The sequence below is a fragment of the Oncorhynchus kisutch genome, linkage group LG4 (assembly GCF_002021735.2).
Source record: "Oncorhynchus kisutch isolate 150728-3 linkage group LG4, Okis_V2, whole genome shotgun sequence".
NCBI classification, from domain to species: Eukaryota; Metazoa; Chordata; class Actinopteri; order Salmoniformes; family Salmonidae; genus Oncorhynchus; species Oncorhynchus kisutch.
In genome coordinates this window covers 26,007,540-26,030,086 of record NC_034177.2, presented here as the reverse complement: position 1 = coordinate 26,030,086, position 22,547 = coordinate 26,007,540, and the positions used below count along the sequence as shown (strand labels likewise).

Below are 22,547 nucleotides of genomic sequence, written 5' to 3'. Positions count from 1 at the left end.
TAATATAAAAGTCTCTGTAATAGTGTGTAGTTTCATAGCGTAGCCAGCCTGGCCAGCCTAGCCATTCACCTTGGGAATGATTCAAGTGCTGCATTTTCCCATGATTTTAACGGCGCTCTCTGATTGAACTATATCTTTTAGATTTGAATAATTTTCATTTAGATTTTTAAGGTTAACCACATTACAATGCTATTGAGATACAAAGACGATATTATAATATATATATTTTAGTTATTTATTTTTGTATATATGCTTTCCTTCAGGATTTTGGAAATTCTCCCACAACCCCATTTTCGAATCAAGGCGATCCTTAGTTTGGGACCTGCTGATTTAGAACAACATTTGAGATGTCACTTCAATGTGCATTTTACTCAATCACATTTACAATACAGATATCACTGTGTTTGTTCCTTGATTTGAAATGTTGTTTGATTATTGGTAACACGTTTAATGATGACACATTAGGATGTGTCATAGGATGTGTCATAGGATGTGTCACACAAATCATAGACAACCCAGTTGATGGAAACAGCATACTCACTCACTCACTCACTGACTCACTCACTCACGTCTTCTATTCTTTGTGTAGTAGACTAGCTGCCTAGTGAAGCCCCAGAAAGCCCTGTTAAAGACTCCCACATTGTACTGTCACAAGCCTGGAGAGTTCATGTTATATTTATGTTGCCTACAGCGGATTCTCTGTTCTGTTCTGTTCAGCTGAACTCTTGCCAGCTCCGCTACGTCCCCCCTCCACAGACAATGTTACATCTCATTGGTTATGCCCTAGATAAGCTATTTTTATAGGAAATAATTATACATAACTGATTTAAATACTGCAAAGCCACACTCTTTTGTCTCATTAGCGTGGTGTGTGTGGATGATGAGCACAAAGGTGAGAGCATAGAAAACATTTTGCCTCTAGTATCTTTTTAATAAATATGCATGGGAAAAAAAACATTTGTTTACCAATATTTAATGTAATGTTTTTGGTCTATTAGGATTTATCCCTCTCCTCTGACTGTGTTAAACTCTAGCCAAATGTGCATAGAGGCATTTGTGTTATACCATTGTTCAGGTTCCCTAGCACAGTTTGGAGGGTTTGCAGGAGTGATTTCAGCTGCTCTACATGAGCAGGCCACTATGGACCAGAGCACAATAATGGTAATGATGAGGGGAGATTGGCGGAGGAGGGGGGTGGAGAGGGGTCCTGGTTGATGGGATAGTCATGCATCCATGTACTGTACATCAATTATGTCATCCATTTGTTAAGTAATAACTGTTTTCCTCATCTTTTCCCCCCACCTAGAATATTTAATTCAATCCTTGACTTCTGTGTTAATACACATTCAAAGGGATTTCTGCTTCCCATACTGTGTTGTGTGTGTTTTTGGTGTATGTTTATCTTATGCAGGGGCCAGGCAGCCAGTGAAAAGGGGAAGAGGAGGGAGTGGCAAGGATGACAGCACTCCAGCGAAAGTGATTTTCTGATGAGCTGCAACACTCCCACGACATCAGCTCTCTGTAGGGAGTCGTCTCCTAATTTCCTCCATCCATAATAAAAAGAGCTACATTAAACATTGCCATTAGTGCCAGCAATTTGTTTTATTCTCAACAGAAATAAATGTTATCTGTGGCGGACAAACTTAACCCAATTAAAGCCCATTGTGCAGAGGGGCCTGATGCTGAGGAACGAAGGAACAGCGGCACAGCCAAGCTAACCAAAAACGTCAAGAAAAAAAGAGAGAAAGAGGAGCATGTTTTTGCCAAATACACAGTGGAGAAAAAGAGAAATCTCTTGAAGAATGGATGGAAACACTAAATACATGGCCTTTTATCTCTCTTTACTGTGTCAGAGTGGGTGACTAATATCATGCATACACTACATACCACATATACACAAATACATGCAGACTTATAGCACGTTTCCCCTCAATATTAAATACCATTCAATGAAATGTACCCAACAGAACTGTGCTCAATCAGAATCTAGAGGCTTTCTCATAGGCATTTAGTCACATTTAAATGAGAAGGGGGCTTTCAATCTAGACAAAGCCACCTACCCCAAATCACTCAACCCCACCCATAGATACCCACACATTGGAGTGTTAATTGTTGTGATAACACCTTCCAATAACGGGTCTAATTATCAACATGTTTGGCTGTTAGAGTGCTTACCTGGCACTCATCTGTGGCGTTGGGGGGGGGGTCAGAGCTGGAGGATCCTAATGAAGATCTCATTCTCAGCAGCACACACAGGCCCAGTTTGGGGTTAAGGTAATTTAGAAACAAGTCCCATTAAGAGCCAACTGCAGATCAGATCCTGTGAATTCTAACACAATGGTGCCAGGAATAGTCATAGTGATACATTTGGATTGATATCCAATTGTGAAGCTAAAGCAGACGTAGAAAGTAAACGTATAAGGCTTTACAGGGAGGGCGGTGTTGCTGTGCATCTAAGTTTTCTCAACGTGATTACTTACTGTACATAGGCTACATGTGCAAAGACATGGGTAAGAAGTTCTCGGTATGTGTGCAAAAAGATTGACAGATCAACTGTTTGAATACAATCTGTCTGTCTGATTATCCATGTTTCAGTCTAGCCATTCAACTGATTTATAGGATGTTGTTTTTCCCTTCTCCCACAAAGCTCCAATCAACATTTCTCAGCTGGTGAAATGAAGCATAAACAGTTCTCCATTACTTTGAGAGTCGATGGATTCTTCACAGCTGCAGCCGAGGGCCTGTGATCAGGAGTTGGGAGACAAAAACAACTGGAGAACATGCCTGACCACACACGTCCACCCACTCACAGTGACTGTATGCCACACTCAATCCTAAACAGAACACTACCACAATCACCTAACACAACCACATACTAACACAACTTAACCATGTTCGAATTAATTGGATTTGTTCCGATATTTCAAAACAGAAATAATTGTGTACCGTTTGACATTTTCCTGCATTGTTAGGAGTTAGTAACATAAGCATTTGGCTGCACCCACTAAGTCTGCAATACTGTGTAGACGACCTATCAACTTTGATTTGATGTGTGCATCCTGTAAGACACACACCAAAGGCAAAGGACAAAACAAACAGGATAGATATTTGATTTTCACTTTGCAAGCATTGTACAATCGACAATGTACTGGAAATATATATACTGTCTGAATCTTAGCCGACAAGGTCTTTCTTTCTCAGCATTGTTGTAGGATATCAGCCATTTCTCTGAAAATAGTTATTTGTTTCAAACTTTGAATAGAGCCACCACTCCTGTTATTAGACATCTATTGCGTATGCCCACATAGAAAACTCAATGGTGTACACTTTGACATGAAGCGCAATATGAAATGGATGAACATTTAATTCAAGAGGAATTGATTTAATTTTCAACAAGTCTGGCACCTTTCTCTGTCTCAGAACACTTTCAGTAACAAGATTATTTCCTTTAATCTTAATAATCAATTCAGTGAGGTGCTTCGTTCGCTTAAACTGACACAGAATAAGAAATTACTAAGGAAACAATCTCATGCAAAACAACATTACAGGCTTGTGGCAAAAACAATGAAAACATAACTGGGACTTCCGATTCAAATAAATTGATTGTAGCCTTTCAATGTCAGAGAAGACAAAACACATTTGATATTGGCGATGCAGTGGTTTCAAAGATAATGATAGTTGAATGGATCTATAGCACCATCTAGTGATAAGTACTAGAGATTGTCTGAAGTTACATCAGACCACTGCCAAGGTTGGCTTAGATACACACAGTAGCTCATGTTTTATATAGTACTGTGTATGTAAAAAAAACAATAACTTCTTAATTTTCATGGGCACATTATACTAAGGGTTCCCAATAGGAAACAGCTGCCAGAAACGGTTTAGTCACACCTTTTATACTGTCCTAAACACTGAGTGATGGTTGGTGCTACATTTTTTATTTGATCATGGGAGATAACACAGAAAAAGGAATTAACATTAAGTTCTCTAAAACAGCATTAATTTCTCTCAGACTGCCAACTTAAAAAGCTACAATGGAATGTTTTATTCTAATAAAACACCTGTAGAAAATATTTTAAACTAGAGCCTAAGAAACAGAGTTGTTATTGTTAACTAGCTAAATTTACTCCAGTATCATTACCAATTTACTTAGTTAACAAAATAAATATTGAAGTCGATAACCACATGCTCAGACCTGCTCCTGAACATATCACCTTCATATTTATCATGAGATTAAAATGTCATTATATTTGTCACATGCGCCAAATAAAACAGGTGCAGACTTTACCATGAATTTCTTACTATGTTCTTAAATTGATCGCATACTGGCATCATATCCTCCTAGGAAAAATCCAAAGACAGACCATTGAGCAAAGACCATTGAGCAAAGATCCAAAGACAGACCATTGAGTGTGATGAGATGATCGCAAAAGATATGAGATTGATTTGCCTTTAATCTATTGTTTATTATAATATTTGATAGCCAATTTTCAGATAAAAACTAATAACAGATAAATTAAAAAAAACTAAGAATTTGAGAATGCAAAAAAAAAAAAAGTCATGTTCTGACTTGGCTCCTGAAAATCGTTGTGGGTCAACTCAAACACTCATAAAAATTGAGCTCTGATCTCCCAAATAGTCAAATAAAACCAACATTCCATTTCAGCTTGCTAAACTATGGATGCAGAGACTATCTATACAGGGCTCTGAGATGAGGAGTGGTAGTGTGGGGTCCTGAGAGAGCAGCAGCAGGGCACTGAGCTGAAGGAGATCCCACTCCTCAGGCCAGTATGACAGTGTTTCCTGATCAGCGCTAATGCTTTCTGCTGTCTGTCCATGGTGGTCTAGAGGTGTTCTTCTCTCAGCGCCTGGGTGTGTTAGGGTGTGGAGGCAGACCACCTGATCAGATAGGAGACAGGAACATGATTGGATTAAATGTACAATAGTTTTGTGGATATTGACATGTTATAGAAATGCTACTGTTGTATTGTACTGTAATGTGTTGCTGACCCCTGCCTAAGACGACAAGAGGGAAAACTCTAGAACAAACGTTGGCCGTGCAGTCAACAACATGCTTGGTGTTGAAGAACAGTGACAATTCAACATGTAGAAGCATTGGGAAATTAAAAGAAAATAATGTCTGATGTTTTGTGGCCCGAGGCGCTAGGACTGCCACCCGCTGCTTTTAAGTACACTCTGATGCTCTGGTCCAAGGCTCTTAGTGAGCCTAACCTAAGACACGTGAAGGGCATGAAATAGTAGAACAGTAAAGCATGTGACTAACCTGGACAGGGGAGCAGCCCAGGCTGGGGTCCCATGTGAAGGCTCTTCAGTGATGGTGGGGCTCCTCTGGGGCCGTGTGGGGGCATGGGGCCACTCTGTGGAAGACCACGGGGGGGAGGGGGCCCTCGGGGGGGAGGGGGCCCATGGTGGTGTGGGGGTCCTCGAGGTAGTGGACCGTGGGGGCCATGAGTGGGACGATGAGGTAGCCCCTGTCCCTGGTGCATGGACAGCAGTGGAGGGGGCTTGGTCTTGGGGTATGAGCCTAAGAAAACAGATCAGAGAGACTGTCAACACTGACATATACAAGCATAGCCATAACAAGTGACTCATGAGTGATTGATTTTAACATTCCCATCTGATATCGATCCCATCTGCCCTGCAGAACATTGCTATTTTCGAGAATGGTAACTCACCTGGAGTCATGAGGGGGGTGACAGGGTGCTCTCCTATCCCAGGGGGTGGCTCTCTGCCATGAGGGCCTGAGGGGGTGGGTAGCAGCGGTGGAGGTTTACCTAAACCAGGAGGCAACATCTTCTTCCTCTCAGGCCGGGGGCCATCACCAGTCTCAGACGTGGCTGGGAAAGAGAAAACATTAGAACAACCCTTTATAGGAGTGTATAACATCCTAAAAATAGACAAATTATAAGTCAGCATTGTCACTTTAGTATCTAAGAATCCTGTATTTACATTAACTACACCATACATTGCAATTTGTTAGAGACAACGAACAATCACATAAATTCTTAGAAAAAAAGGAGATTTCATTTGCCGTCCTAAATAAAAAAGCTTGTACTGTGCATAAAGGACTATGGACACTATGGTTGTGTGGCTGCACCTTGCAGATGGTCCTGGCGGTTGCGAAGATACTCCGCGATGGTACTCAGCTCCTCGGGGTACAGGTGAACTCCCTCGGCCAGGAAGAAGAGCAGCTGGCGGGTGTCAGAGGGCACAGCATGCCTCTCTACTTTCTCTCTCTCCAGGTAGTCATCCACCAGCTCGGCTGCCCGCGCCCCTGTTTCTGCAGGGTCCTTCTGCTGCGTCCGCTCCCCAAGCCCACGGCCATATTCCGCCATCACAAAGTCCATGGCATGGTCCTTGGGCATGTTGCGGTGGACTAGTAGAGGGGTTTGAAGGTTAAAAGTTAAGACATTAACTTATATAATCATACAGGAGGTCTTGCTTTGATATGTCCCACTTCTTTCAGACAAGTTTATTTTGATATGGGGTTTTACTTTGGGGTTGAGTGAAAATGCAATGCCATTTGTGTTCAAAACAGTTCATATTGCATTAATATGTAATAATCAGTAATAAATTAACACATTTTAAACAATGTTTTTAATGCATATACTTTGAATACTGGTATTATATATTTGATAAGGTGAATGTTACTTTGATGTACAGCAAATATGTATTTTTTGGTATGTTTTATGCATAAAAGTTGAAAAAGGTTAGTTATCCATTTGTGCATAAATACTTAACTACACAGTATTATTTCACTATACAGATTTTGCATGACATGCAGTATCGCTTCAAGGATAACATTTTATGTGGATTAAGGAAAGGCATCTTTGAGGATCATTTGAGAGTTGAGGATTATGTACTTCAGTTCCAGAGAACATTTTTAATATTATATAGGTCCATAACCACACATGTGCTGAACAGGAAAAAGTTCATATTAAATAACAATTTTACTTATAAAATAGTATTTGTTGATAATATTTAAAGAAATACAAGCATATGGCCTGTTCATGATTTAGCTGTTATGATTTAGATTCTACCATTATTGATATAAATGCCTTAGGCTATATAATTTATATGATGTGTCCACCTAGTAATAGCCCTACATGTCTAGGATAGGTCAAATTAAAGTAATACATCATTGAGACAAAAACATTTTTTGAACATCATTTGAAGCTGTAAAGTTGCTTGTTCACTGGTAAGTGGACGGTCTGGCCACCCTCAATGTACACAAACAGCTTCTTCCTGTTGCACGATTGGTTCTCGTTCTCAGAGGTACGAACAACAATACTGCTTCTTTTACAAAAAATATATATAAATTGTACGCATTTATTTCAGGTATTTTTAAGTCTTATTCCCCCGAAATCAAAATGATTTAAGTGATAATGCCTGAGAAGCCGTGGTTTGGAGGATATATTGGCATGGGTATTAAGCCTGATATAAAATGCTGCATAGTACACCTTTAAGAAGTTATTCAATAGTAGTTTAAAAAGACATTAAAAAAAAGGTAAAAATTATATATATAAATACAATGTATTTTTTTTTGTCATCTGCTAGTTTGACATTTCCTGAGGATTTATATCAAGCAATTAATACATTTTCTAGTGTGACTGATATGTGCATACAGTACCAGTCAAAAGTTGACACACCTAAGGGGTAATCCCTTTAAAGTCTTTATTTTTACTATTTTCTACATTGTATAATAATAGTAAAGACATCAAAACTATGAAACACCACATATGGAATCATATAGTAACCAACAAAGTGTTAAACAAATCTAAATATATTTCATATTTGAGATTCTTCAAAGTAGCCACCCTTTGCCTTGATGAAAGCTTTGCACTCTTGGCATTCTCTCAATCAGCTTCACCTGGAATGCTTTTCCAACAGTCTTAATTAAAGGAGTTCCCACATATGCTGAGCACTTGTTTGCTGCTTTTCCTTCACTCTGCGGTCCAACTAATCCCAAACCATCTCAATTGGGTTGAGGTTGGGTGATTGTGGAGGCCAGGTCATCTGATGCAGCACTCCATCGCTCTCCTTCTGGTCATATAGCCCTTACACAGCCTGGAGATGTGATGGGCCAACATCCTATTGAAAAACAAATCATAGTCCCACTAAGCCCAAACCAGATGGGATGGTGTATCGCTGCAGAATGCTGTGGTAGCCATGCTGGTTGAGTGTGCCTTGAATTCTAAATAAATCACAGACCGTGTCACCAGCAAAGCACCGCCACATCAACACACCTCCTCCACGCTTCAAGGTCGGAACAACACATGCAGATATCATCCGTTCACCTACTCTGCATCTCAAAGACATGGCGGTTGGAACCAAAAATCTCAAATTTGGACTCATCAGACCAAAGGACAAATTTCCACCGGGCTAATGTCCACTGCGCGTGTTTCTTGGCCCAAGCAAGTCTCTTCTCCTTATTGGTGTCCTTTAGTAGTGGTTTCTTTGCAGCAATTCGACCATGAAGGCCTGATTCACGCAGTCTCCTCTAAACAGTTGATGCTGAGATGTGTCTGTTACTTGAACTCTGAAGCATTTATTTGGGCTGCAATTTCTGAGGCTGGTAACTAATGAACTTATCCTCTGCAACAGAGGTAACTCTGGGTCTTCCTTTCCTGCGGCGGTCTTCATGAGAGTTTCATCATAGCGCTTGATGGTTTTTGCGACTGCACGTGAAGAAACTTTAAAAGTTCTTGAAATATTCTGGATTGACTGACCTTAATATCTTCAAGTAATGGCAGACTGTCATTTCTCTTTGCTTATTGGAGCTGTTCTTGCCATAATATGGACGTGGTGTTTTACCAAATAAGACTATCTTCTGTATAACACCCCTACCATGTCACAACACAACTGCTTGGCTCAAACGCATTAAGGAGGAAAGAAATTCCATAAATTAACAAGGCACACATGTTCATTGAAATTCATTCCCGGTGACTACCTTATGAAGCTGGTTGAAAGAATTCCAAGCGTGTGCAAAGCTGTCATCAAGGCAAAGGGTGGCTACTTTGAAGAATCTCAAATATATTTTGATTTGTTTCCCACTTTTTTGGTTACTACATGATTCCATATGTTTTTCATAGTGGTCTTCACTATTATTATACAATGTAGAAAATAGTAAATATGAACAAAAACCCTTGAATGACTAGGTGTCCAAACTTTTGACAGGTACTGTATACATGTCAGTATTATTTCAAACCTAAATTAATATTAAGTTTAATGTGAGAGCCTCTGATGAGAACTGTGAACGGCTGAGTACTCAACTACAGAATTAAACTAAAATCACCATAGGCCTAATATTATACATCACCCTTAAATTATCTAAATTAAAATAGGTTTTATCAGGAGTGTGAGACTTGGTATTGTTGCTCTTTTAGAGATACATTTTTAATTGTTTAGTTAGAAGGGGCCAGGTGACTGTGGGGGACTTACTTTTGAGGGATTCTGAAAATATGATTACTGTGCACGAGGACAGAGCTACGTTAGTCTGTTCGACGAGAATACATAAGGGGGAACCGTCGGAGCGGACATCTTGTAGGGCCCGGGTCAGGCCCGACTCCGCCTGCAGGTAAATCATTTCCACCGAGAGGCCACGGTCCTGCAAACAGTGGCCTATAGATTTGGGGTAATCCCTTTGAAAGAAGAGAAGAAAGCTGGTTATTGACTTCTGCACACAAACGAGGGGTGCGCAGGCATGTCGTGTGAGAGGAGAGCAGCACCGCTGTGCTGTGGCAGCATGTCCAGGCCTGGCTTCAATCAACCACAAAGACACCTCAACTGAATCACAACTCCTATCAAGGTGTAGTTAAGTGACCAGTGAAGAGCAGGATAACCTGGTATATCCATTAGACTTGGGCGGTATAACGTATACTGGGGGTATTTGGGAAAAACCATGCGATATCAATACATTTGAATATTTGTAGGTACTTTTTTTGTTTGTTAATACCTGCAGTCAACTTGTACAATACTTTAGGAGATAAAGCAGAATGCGTTCATCATTTCACCTGTCACATTATGAAGCTTACCATACTTCCCCAGAATAGTTGATCCAGTCATGTGTGTTTGTAAATAGCACAATGGGAGCTAGTGAGTCCATAGTTTTCTATAATCGGTGAGTCTCTGTTGTGCAGCACACGAGGTGAAGTTACACTTCTATGCAATTCACTAGTAAATGTTTGCCATCATATATCTTATAAAAAGCTTTCTGTCAGTAGTCAGAGCTCTGAATGAGTCCTGTACAGTTGCTGTTTTTCCCCTGTGCTTCCTAATAGCGTTTCTCCTGCATTCTTCTCCCCTGTGCTCCGTGTACACATGCTGCTGTCCCTTCAGAAAAGCATGTATCACAACTTTGTTCATTTGAACAATGTATCTCATTCACTTTTGCTTGTAAATGTCAACACTCACCGAAATGTACATTCTGTAGCTATGAGCTATGCTTGTATAACTGTGCTGGATTTGCAATTAGTTTGTTAATTTTTCGCTCGTTAGCATATACTAAAAGCGTCTTATGTGATTTCGCTATTAGTTTGTGCAAATTTTTAGTAGTCTGGTAACAGAGGCCCAATGCGCTTCTCTTGTGATTTTAGCACCCCCTTGTGTGCTATGCCGGTAATACCGTAAATCACGGGATGAGAGAAGGGAAGGCAATATGAAAATCTGGATACCGCCCAAGCCTAATATCCATAGGCCTAATATTATAAAAATGTATGTGATAAGGTGATTAAATCCAGCCTGCTGTGAGTTCTTTGTTGATGTGCATTTTGTATTTAAATATGCTTATAGACATAAATAAATCTACAGTATTGAAAGAGCATGAACAGTATTGACCAGTGACAATCTTCATTGAACCTACAGTCACTACTGTGTGTGTAACATACAATATGTTGTGGAAGGTGGGACAGTGACGTCTCAAAGCCCACAACAGGTACACATCATAACACTTGTGATGAATGTTTAAAACACTGCTTCAGTAAAAACACGACTGTCAATTAACACGGCACTTATTCCATTTCTCCACAAAACAGCATCTTTTGGCACCAGTTTTTAGTTTGTAGGTCTTTACTTCTCAGAGAAAGTATCAGCAATACGTTTAGGCAGGGGTGAGCATTTCAAAAGACGGAAGTTGAATGTGTCGTGTCCACAAGGATCATGATGAGCGTGAGTTAACAGTATAAAGATGTAAGTTGCATAGGTCATCCGGGTTTACATGATAACACTGAGAAAACATAACTTTATAGCACACTATGAAGAAAAGGGAAAAATATCAGCCGACAGTGTTATTATTACTACACTGGGCATTTTTTGGGAGGCTATATTCAAATGTAACATTGTTACATTTTATGTGAGTGTTGCAATAACACTTTTGAGCAGGGAATTGAATAGGTTTGCTAGGGGTAGACATGGCAATTGTTTTATGGGGAGCATACGATCATTTAAAAATGGCAGCAATTCCATCCTGTTACTACTATTTACAGGTGTAAGTAGCTACCAAAGCAGGCTACTTACAGTATGAAATTAAAACAAGTTAGCCTTTCATTGTAACATAACTTATTTTTTAAAAGGCAGAGTGAACCCATGGAGGTCAATGGACCTTCAGTCTCTTCGATTGCTTCAAGAACTGGACAACTTCTACATTTTCTTCAGAGATGGATATAAAAGCTTCGTTCCGTTTCATGAGTTTGGATGGCTAACTCATCTATCCCATTTCATGAAATATATGAACGGGTGAAAAGTAGAGTTAAATACACATGTATTACATGACATGTGTTACGTGACACATTCCAGAAAAGTGTGTACAATATTCAATGTCAGACCGATGATGATCAGATTAAGAATTGAGAGTGCACTTTGAACAACACATTGCATGACTGTTTACAACCAAAAGTGATGTTCTCCAAGAGGTTTTTTGTTTTCATAACACATTGTGTTATGTTTTTGTTGATTGTTCTGTAGTGTCTGTGGTGAATGTCTGGAGTCATGTTTTTGATGGTTATGTCAAGAATCAACCAAATATGTATCTTCAACGAATCAAGTTGGCATATTATGGTATATCGAACAATCCCTAATAGAGTTATTCAAGTTTAATTAACTGGGCACAATTTGAACCAAAATCTGGCTTCACAGGAGATGTTGATATGGTGAATCTCCTTTAAGCCGAGGATGGTGAAATTTATATTTTTTTTAAGCAGAGAGTGTTTGAATTTCTGCATGTGAAGAAACTAATGTATAAGTGATTGCAAGGAAAACAAAAACTACTACAGGTCTGGGGGGGGGGGGGGGGGGGGGCTGATTCATAAAACAGGGAGGCAGTTTTCTACAAGTAGATGTAAAAAGAAGTTCAGCCAACCTGGAGAGACAGACATGAGTAGTATGGAAGTTTATGTAAGTGTGTAAGAAACAAACAAAAAAAGAGCAGCAGTAGCATTTGGCCCGTTTAGAGAAGCTAAAACAATAGTTTTACATTTAACTCAGTCAATCTTACAATTGACTTCAGTTTAGTTTCCAGGTTGTTGCCATTCATACATAGTTCTTCTTGGCAATTACAGTTAAATTCCCACACAAGTCATCCCCAACAGGTGTATGGGTATTTTAATTCCTTTTCAGACAACCACCACAGTTGCTGAATTCTCCTTCCTCACTCCTGGAGAAACACACATGCACCTCCCCTTACAAGGGCATAGAAAATATTGCCGAAAGGAAAATCCAAAACGCATAAATACCCTATTTTCTTAAAGGTGAGCTACTCACGTGCTCTGGTTGCTCACAGACAGAACCACACAGTCGGCAGGTGTCTTCTCCTGTAGTTGCTTATAGAACCGCTGGTAGAGGGCGCTACGTTTGTCAGCTGCATTGTAAACTTTGGGAGAAGCTGAGAAGGGAGAGAAGACATTTTCTAAACAGGTTGTTGGCAAATAAATTCATTTAGTTGACAGACCACATAAGAGAAATGTGATCTTACCATTTTGTTGATGTTGATATCCTTCATAGTCCATGTTGTTACCGGAGTAATCATGCTGTTGGTCCAACTCCTCGTAACTGAAAGTAACACAAGAAAAACCTCACTAGGCTTTGTAGCATTTGTTCACCCCTTTCTCCACCCTACACACAGGTGTGCCTACTTTATTCTTCAGATGGAGCCGACATCATAACAAGTATTTGGCATTAGCAGATTATGGTACATATTCACAAACCATTTGATTGCATGTTTTGACACGCCACCTCACCACACAGCATCATGACCTTCAAACTAGCCTTTTTAGAATACTAGAGTGAAATACTTACACACTAACATGCAGGCTTCAGCATTCCCCAACTGTCCCATTCAAATTCAGAACGTTGAAACAAACTTCATTTCAACTAACTTTACCGGTTGTCTGCTGATTTTGTCCCCATGTCGGAGGAAAATTGGATACAAAATATCCACAGGGAACTGTTATCAACCAGACCTTCAGTACGCTGGTCTGTATAGTTTGTATTTCCGTTTTTTATTTTCAATAATGATGCAATTCGCAGGTGCAAACACTTGCACAATATGGCCAATATTGCTATAAAAGTGCTTTGGTCAACGACATTCGGATATTGTTTACATGTTGTGCATCACATGCAATGCGTCAACAGATTGAAAATAAAAGTGACAGAAACTACCGGCAATGTAGGGTAAACAACACTTTCCTGTGGATACCCTAACTCCACTTACCGCCACACTGACCAGCAGCATGCACAACCGGTAATGGAAGTGTAAATATCATTTATTCAACATTCTGCTTGTAGAGACTATCGTGTCTTTATTTTTTTATATTTTTTTTACAGAGACTTGTTTCAGACTGATATCCGCGGAACTAGCCAACTACACTCCACAATTTATGATGGAGTTGAGCGGCAACTAGTGTGGGTGGACTGGAGCTCCGACATCAGACAAAACTAAGTAAATAAAAAGAAAATAGCCTGCATTTACACGTCCTGTAGAGTTGAGTTTAGTCCACTACCCTCAAAACCTGCCATGAACATTTATCAACAGTCAATCAAGGAATGTTGGCAGACTAGCTAGCTAACTTAGGGTGTGTTCGTAAATTCACTCTGGCTATCTAATCTGATTTCAGAGCAGTCTCGTCTGAGTCTGTCAGAGCGCAGATTAACTAATCAATTTACGAACGCACAACACCCGTCGAATATAACCGGTGTCAGTAAAAGTCAGAAACAAAGGAAATAAATTGTTGTTAGCAGCACAGTTAGTCACCAACGCTCTAGTTAACATGAAAACAGCCTAACCAGCTTGGCTAGGGCGAGTAAAATGGTCAGGGTGAGGTGTTCTCTCATTTGTGTCTGAATATAGCTAGCAAGCTAGACAACTTTAGCCAGTTAGCTTGGGTGCTTGACTGCCGTTGTGAGGTCAGAAAACTCGGATCAACCCTACTCCCCCGTCAGAGCATCGAGTGTGCACTGGGAACACTCCGAGAGTGAAACACTCAATTTACAAACAGAGAATCTGACAACATTCTGAATTTACAAAATGCCCAGAGCGTACTCTAGCACTCCAGAGTCAAATTTACAAAGCCACCCTTTGTTAGCTGCATTATTAACTACCTCTCAGAATCCTTGTGGTCGTCGGTCCGGTCTTCTCTCACGGGGTATGGTGCTGGTCTTCGAAAAGGCCGAAGAGGTTTAACACTGCTGAAGGAGATTTACAGTTAGCCAGCTATTAGCATCACAGCCATAAGTACGTGAGCGGAGCAAGGAATGGAGATTGACCCATTTGACTGGAGCGCAGAGCGAGTTCCCCCCCCCAAAGGCTGGAGCGTCGGACTTCTTGCCGCTCCAGTACCGGCCCAGAATGCATTTGTAGGCGACTTGTGTGCCGTTACAGCCCCTTGCTTTAGCTACTGTCATGGAGTTCGCTAAATATAGTCATAAAGAAACAGGTGCAACACAGGTGCAAAATCAAGGTGACTTAGAAAGATGAGGAGGACCAAGAGTGGGAGTGCAGTGATGTAGTGTCACCAACTAAAGAATCATTGTGGAATCTGAAAAGACATATCCCGAAAGCATGATGTGAACTATGTGCACATGCTAACATAAAAAAAAAGGTGGGTAGCTGGCTGTGTCATTGTAGCAAAGTATTTATAAATAAAAAAATGTGATCTCTTGAAAGTTTAGCTCATTTTCATTCTATTATCTATACAATAGGCAATCATTGATTTTAGACCCAATAGGCCTGACATATTACCTCTTTCAATGAGCTTTGCATTTTGATAGGGCCATTTTGCCCCCCCCCAAAAAACTTTAGGCCTAGCTATATATATATATTAATTAAAAATAAAAACTCTCCATCCCTGCCCAGCAACAGTGGCCCGAGGAGTGTTTAGCATCCCCAGTGGCTCTACACCATTGCATGAGCCAGAAGACATAGACGCTGGCCAAACTCGTGTTTCTAAAAGTGAATTCAAAGGCACTGTAGACAGCCTAGTTAGGCATTTTTCATTAGAATTCTCTTTAATTCTACTTATACAACTGTGGGTCTAATCTTGAATGATGATGGGTTAAAACCCCATTCCAGCCGGTGTCTATTCCACAAGTAACCACCAGCTAAATCTGACGTAAAAATTCCTATTTACTCTGTTCCATTTGACTGTGCAATCCACTGTCTCATCAGCCCAGCAATTTATAAACTTGATCTACACTATATAAAACATCTAGACATTGTCACATTTCTTTAGACTAACATTTAGTTTGACAGCAGAGATTTGTATAAATCTTGCTGTGTCTCTGTCCCATGTGTACCGAGTAGGGATGCACGATATATCGGTGAACATATCGGAATCGGCCGAAATTAGCAAAAAATGCCAACATCGGTATCGGTCGATGTCTATAACACCCCGATGTCAAAGCCGACGTGCATACCTATATAACATGACGTATTGACACCATGGAAAATGTTGCACTATACGTGCAACACAGCATTCCTAAACTAGCCCATAATGTCTGCTGTGTGGATATAGCAGTCATTTGAAAGAGTAACGCAATTTCAGCGAGACAACACAAAGGCTAAATCCATTAAAGCCAAGATAATGGAATTCATTTCCCTTGACAATCAACCGCCCTCTGTCGTTGGCTTTCGCCGACTGGTCGAGCACTGGTACACACTACCAAGTGGGCTACTTTTCAGATGTTGCCCTACCGGAGTTACACAGTACTGGCGTCATTGCCATTAGCTTCACGACATACATACTATGGAACATTGTCTGGGTCTTTGCGTGTCAAAAAAGATACAGTAGCACTGTCAAAGCTGTACAAAAAAAGTCTGCAAAGATGTAAACACCGACCACTAACGATGTGTTTACAATACCGCGGTGGTAATAAAGCATCACATGTTCGATCACAACTTCTGGGGTAGATAGCTTTAGCTTGGTACCTAGCTAGCACCAATACAACCTGCCAGAAAACAATGACCAGTAGAACCTGCAGTCATTTTCATTATTCTTAGCAACGATTTAGGAATCCTTGTGAGTAAGTATTAGCTCGGTTGCCACTTGTTGTTCGCCTATTGAAATTGAACTTCAGTTTATGAAAATAAATAGCTAGTCAGCAACTTAACCCTGTTACCCAAAGCTAACATTATAAGCAGCCAGCTAGCTTCATCTGGCTAGTGAGGCTTGATGTACCAGCTTATGTGTTGTGAAAATAGCCACAATAAGGATTAGGCACAATAGTGGAATTTGCGGTTTGCCTTCAAAATAAAAGTACCTCTTTGAAAGTGATGCAGAAGGTTACAATTAGTGGAATCATGACATTTTTAGACTAGATAATGTTAAAGAAGGTTGAAGGTTTAACAGTCCGACAGAACACAACTGTGAAGAGTTTACGTAAATATTAGCGTTGTAGTTCTTATCGTGTGACATCACACCCCAGTCAACCTATTGTGTCTATTGACATTCATTTTGCACTGTACAGTTTTACCTAAGAGTTGAGGATCAATGAAATGGGGTATCAGTCTACTCAACACCCAATATATTTTCCCCCAACGTGCTTAGAGTTATCAGACTCCAAAACATCCACGCAGTATTGGTTTTCCTCTGGAATAGTGTTCAATACACATAGGTTGATAATACATGTGGCTCAATTCACAGATGTCCCGCAATAAGAGCTACGACACTAATGTTCTCTGGGTGTCACGGAGTAGACTGATACCTATGGATTGTGGATCAATGACATGGGGTAAGACTGTACAGTGAAATAAGTGCCCCAATGCAATGCCCCAATGCAATTCTAAAGTATAATACATCCAGGGTGATTTCAACAGATTTTTTGTCAAATTAACAAATTATTGTCTTTTGTTGATTTTATAACATTCCAAACTTGTTTAGCATGACTTATTCAATTATGGCATAATTCTACTACTTGTATTAATTTGCATCACTGTCAATTACATACGTATATTTGAAGGCTAACTACAAAGTCCACTATTGTGGCTAATACTTAATGTGGCTAGCTTCGAAGAAGTGTCTTATAATTTAGGGTTATTTTAGATGATGACACCTAGCTATATTGTTAGCTAGCTAACTTCTACTGAAACAGATTATGTTTTGCTATCTTTTTGGGGAAGGACATTGTTTGCATCCATGAGCTAGATAGCTTATAAAAATAAAAAAAAGGTTTTAATGGCCAGCACTGTAGGTGCGCGAGACAACTTTACCAGCATCATAACATTCATATCGACGAATCGTTATGACATATGAAACACCAGTGTGTAATAACTACGTAAAAAAATGATGAACGCGTTAAATGATTATTTGACGTGCAGTCCTATTCAGGTCCTGATTGGTCAACAAGCTTATTTGAGAAGTCAGATGGTGTTATTTGACATGTATATTTTTTTGTCACACAAAGACCCAAACGATGGAACGAACCAGTTGGCTTGATTGTAAACCAAGATTTGTGTCGGGACTATATCGTGGAAGGATGAAATAACGTTTAATATAAATATGTCAATCATTATTTGAATATGTTAGTAACCTTTGTATGAATGTGATAATGCCCTCGAAACCGGTGTTTGGAGGAAAGATTGGCACAGTTTGCCGGACGGCCCTCGAACCAACATTATCCGCCAAACACCGGATTATCTAGCATTATATATTATAAGTAAGTCAACACCTATAAACGCAATTTAGAATATAATACAACAAAATGTTGTTTAAATGCTGAGCTTAATGTTCCTGCCAGTCTAGTGTGTCGGACTCGCAAATGAAAAAAAAGTTAAATAGGCTAATATAGCCTAAATTCATTTTCGTTCCTTCTTAGGCTACCTGTCTGGCTCGCGACTTATTTAGAATGTTTATATACTGTTTTAACAAAACATGTACAGTAGCAAGCCTATTTGAAATGATCAACGCTTCTAAGTCACCCTTTCATGTTTATTAAAATACATTTTCATTGAAATCATATGGGTTGGTTTCAATACTTCAAAACCAAATGGTAGGTCCATGTAGCCACACAAATAGATGGGGGTTGGTTCAATTGTGATTTACATTTTAAGAGCGAATTTGGCGCGGCAATATTATTTCCACCCTGTGCAAGAGCAGTTTTTAGCAGTGTCGCTGGAGAGTACGTGGAGTTCCGTAGGAAAACGATTTCCGACCACTCAACTCTGCTCACATACTCTGAACATCTAACGTTAGCCATTCCTTTGTGGATAGCTGCGTTAGCTAGCTAAGCTAACAACGTTACACACACACCCACCTACCCACAATACAATAGTTACCGGTTAATTGGCTAGCTAGTTAGGCTCCAGATATGACTTCTGCTATAGGTAGTTTCATATCTAGCTAGCTAATCAGGCAAGAATGAGGCTGATTCAAGCTACGCTAGCTAGCCACTTACCCTCCATTTGGGTTGGGTTGAGGCCGTCTGCCGCTTGGTGCCCACGACGACATTGCACTTTCGTCAAGTGGGAATACCTCTAAATAAACCGTGGAAAATAATAAGTATTTGGCCAAACAGACGACTGATGGCTTGGTAGCTAACAGTGCGCCCTAACATAGGTTAAATAACCAGGCCGTATTTGAAAGGATCAAAACCGCAATGTATCATGTGGTACATTCGGACTGATCTACAAATAATAATGAATCGTTATTTACGACGCAAAGTGATTTATAAATCAGTCAATAGGCAGTCGTGTTTGATGCTCTCGAACAGAGCCACAGGCTTCTTCTTTAAATTTGAATTGGCAGATCGCAACCAACTGAAAGCTGCATACATCGCCACCTACTGCACTGGAGTGTGAGACCGGTCACGGCCTCTTAAGTCATCAAGCCCTGTGTTTCCCGTCTACTGATCTGGAGTGTGAATTCTTTACACTTTGTGACACAAAAAGGGAAGGAAAAATGACTGGAAAAGGGCTCCTGTGCTCTCATGTGGTCTAAGGCACTGCATCTCAGTGCAAGAGGTGTCACTACATTCCCTGGTTTGAATCCAGGCTGTATCACATCTGGCTGTGATTGGGAGTCTCATAGGGCAGCGCACAATTGGCCCTGCCTCGTCTGGGTTTGGCCGGGGTAGACTGTTATTGTAAATAAGAATTTGTTCTTTAACTGACTTGCCTAGTTAAATAAAGGTTCAATAAAAACACACACATATATATATATATATATATATATATTAAAAAAGGGAAGAAACATTGCCCTACCAACTAACATACACCCATTACCTCACCACTATTCCACTACTTGGCCCTATCGGATCCTCAACCTGCCATTCTCTCCTTGGACACTTCTGATCTCCAACACTATGCACCATGGATACCCCTACAGTTAACACACAACTTTTTCCACTGATACTACACATTCCTCTGTTTCATGCCCTCCTGCACAATTCTCACATCTAGGAATTTCCCTCCTACACACTATTGCAACATGACCATAAGCTTGGCACCTACAATACCGTAATGGGTTCGGGACAAAAGTTCTCACAGGATAACTGACACATCATAACTTGACCTTGTCGGATAAAGACTCCAAACTCAGCAGGACAGACAGCATCTTCTCTGCTTCACCACGCTCTGAACCGAGTCTGTGTCGCACCAAATGGCAGGCATCACAGACACTGGGAATCTTAAAAGAAACAGTCAGAGAGGAATAGGCGAAGCAAGATGACTGGGCCCAACATCTTCTCCAGTAGGTGTTGCTTTTTCATGTTTTTCACTCACCAAGCGAGGAGTTTTTGACATTATCGATTATAGTCTTCTGATAGAAAAACATATATATATGGCTTTACACCCTCTGCTATATTGTGGATAAGGAGTTACCGTTTAACAGAACACAGAAGGTGTACTTTCATAGAAGCCTCTCCAACATAATCCAGGTAGAATCAGGAATTCCCCAGGGCAGCTATCTAGGCCCCTTAAATTTTTCAATCTTTACTTATGGCATGCCACTGGCCTTGTGTAAAGCCAGAGTGGCTATATAAGAGGATGACTCAAAACTATACACGTCAGCTACTACAGCGAGTGAAATCACTGCAACGCTTAAGAGGTTTTATAAACTACTTTATAAATAGCTCGGACACCCATGCATACCAAATAAGACATGCCACCAAAGGTTTCTTCACAATCCCCAAGTCAAGAACAGACTATGGGAGGCCCACAGTACTACATAGAGCTATGGCTACATGGAACTCTATTCCACATCAGGGATAAAAATACACCCTATGGAACAGCAAGGACTGTGAAGAGACACATACAAGCAGAGACACACATGCACATGATAAGACACGCAATCTACACACACGTGCACATGGATGTTGTATTGTAAATATGTGGTGGTGGCCTGAGTGAACGCACTGAATGTGTTGGGCAAGGTGTTATGAAATGTAATGTCATGTAGTATTTTAAACTGTATGTCACTGTCTTATGTTGCTGGACCCCAGGAAGAGCAGCAGCTCAGGGTTCCATAATAAATACAAATGAAAGTGTTGAATTTGGTAAAAAAAAAAAATGGCTTACTTGCTACGTGTGGCTTATTTGATTGAATACAGGTTTCATCATGATTAGGTCGCACAGTCATGGGGCATTTATCTATGCATCTATCTATCTATTCATCCATCCATCCATCCAGATATTGTTATAATAACCATCATATCAAAGTAAACTTGGAGTCATGCGATAACATGTTGTGTGGTCCTCCCACTATGACCGGTCAGGAAAGTATGCAGTTTATTAGACTACAGACAAAATAAATCATGATGAACTTCACATGGTGGTGAAAGTGCAAAGTGATGTGCATGATGCTCCTTTCCAATAAATGTCGGGTCTTATTCTGGTGACATGATAATCAATGCCAGGTCAATAGCGTAGAAGCTTCTTGGGACTATACCAGCCATCTCCTGAGGAAGTTGTTAATGTTCTTCTCGAGAGCCTCCATGGTTGAAAGCTTAACCTCATAGGCAAATAGTGGCAAGTTGAGTCATCAAGAAGTTGATGTCATCTAAAGGTTGACTTGCAAGAGCATTGCCTTCACACTCTCTTTCTCATTGAGGCTCCTCTCTGACAGTGGGGATGGTCTCCTCTCTGGTCTTAATAGATCGTTACCGTTCCTGGACATGTCTCTTTTTCAGTTCTAGGTTTCTGGATTTTGTAGGCTTGAACACCATTCTGGCCCAATTGGTGAGCTCTACCAGATCTTCCGGAATCCATCTGCCTCCTGGAACTGACTTTTCTGCTCTGATTGGAGCCTGCTGGACGCCGCTTGCCAGTACTACACCCCTTCTTAGCATCTCTGCTGATTTGACAAGGAGTTTCATCACTGCAGAAAACAGAGTAACTGAGATGCACCCGGTGACATTGTCTACCTCCAGCCTTTGCCATGTGGTGGTGAAGTCTCCACTTATGAAGCACATCTTTAAGATGTCAAAGTAGCACTGGAGGAGCTTCTGGAATCTCACAAGAACATGGTGGGTTTGGGTGTAGTTTCCACCAGATTGTGGGGTATGGTTACGTAGGCATTGGTTAGGTCTAGCCACGGGACTGTCAGATCTCCTTGCTTACGTGTGTTCAAGGCAGCCGGACACTCCTGGAACTCCAACCTTTTGTACTGAGGTGTCAATGTAGTTCTTGTCCAACATGAATGTTGTCAGCCTCTTTGCAAGAATTCCAAAGAAGATTTTATCTTCAACATTGAGGAGTGAGATGGTTTGGAATTGCTTGATGTTTGTGGAGTTTTCTTCTTTTGGAATGAAACACCCCTCAGCATCTGGCCATCTTTCTGCAAGATAATCTTTTCTCCAAGCCACTTTCAGCAGCCTCCAGAGCCTCCTCTTGAGCCTCTCACAGTATTTTAACACCTTGTACGGAATACCATTAGGCCCTGGTACTGATCTTCCTCTGGCCTTCTTGAGAAAGTAATTTACCTCCTGCCAGATGGGTTACGACACCTGAAAGGGGATGGTGGGCTCATCTGGTTTGATGAGTTTTGCCATCTCCTCTAGCTCGTCCTCACATCTGGGGTCGCTGTGGACTCCACAAATGTGCT

The 22,547-nt window shown here is 40.6% G+C and overlaps 1 protein-coding gene across 2 annotated transcripts; it reads right to left on the bottom strand.

Annotated features, from left to right (window-relative positions):
* Window positions 1-3,346: 3,346 nt before the first annotated feature.
* Window positions 3,347-19,155, bottom strand: si:ch211-216l23.2 (nuclear receptor coactivator 5). 2 transcript variants are annotated; one of them, XM_020480648.2, is made up of 9 exons: window positions 18,904-19,155; window positions 14,614-14,700; window positions 12,989-13,065; window positions 12,778-12,898; window positions 9,463-9,662; window positions 6,119-6,397; window positions 5,697-5,858; window positions 5,285-5,545; window positions 3,347-4,899 (listed from the first exon to the last, which is right to left on the bottom strand). In XM_020480648.2, exons 1-9 carry the CDS (start codon window positions 18,954-18,956, stop codon window positions 4,862-4,864), a joined length of 1,278 nt encoding a protein of 425 aa, XP_020336237.2. In that variant the 5' UTR covers window positions 18,957-19,155; the 3' UTR covers window positions 3,347-4,861. The 2 variants fall into 2 exon arrangements, with proteins under 2 accessions (XP_020336237.2, XP_020336238.2); XM_020480649.2 differs by having other exon boundaries at window positions 14,614-14,697; window positions 18,904-19,153.
* Between the last annotated feature and the right edge of the window lie 3,392 nt (window positions 19,156-22,547).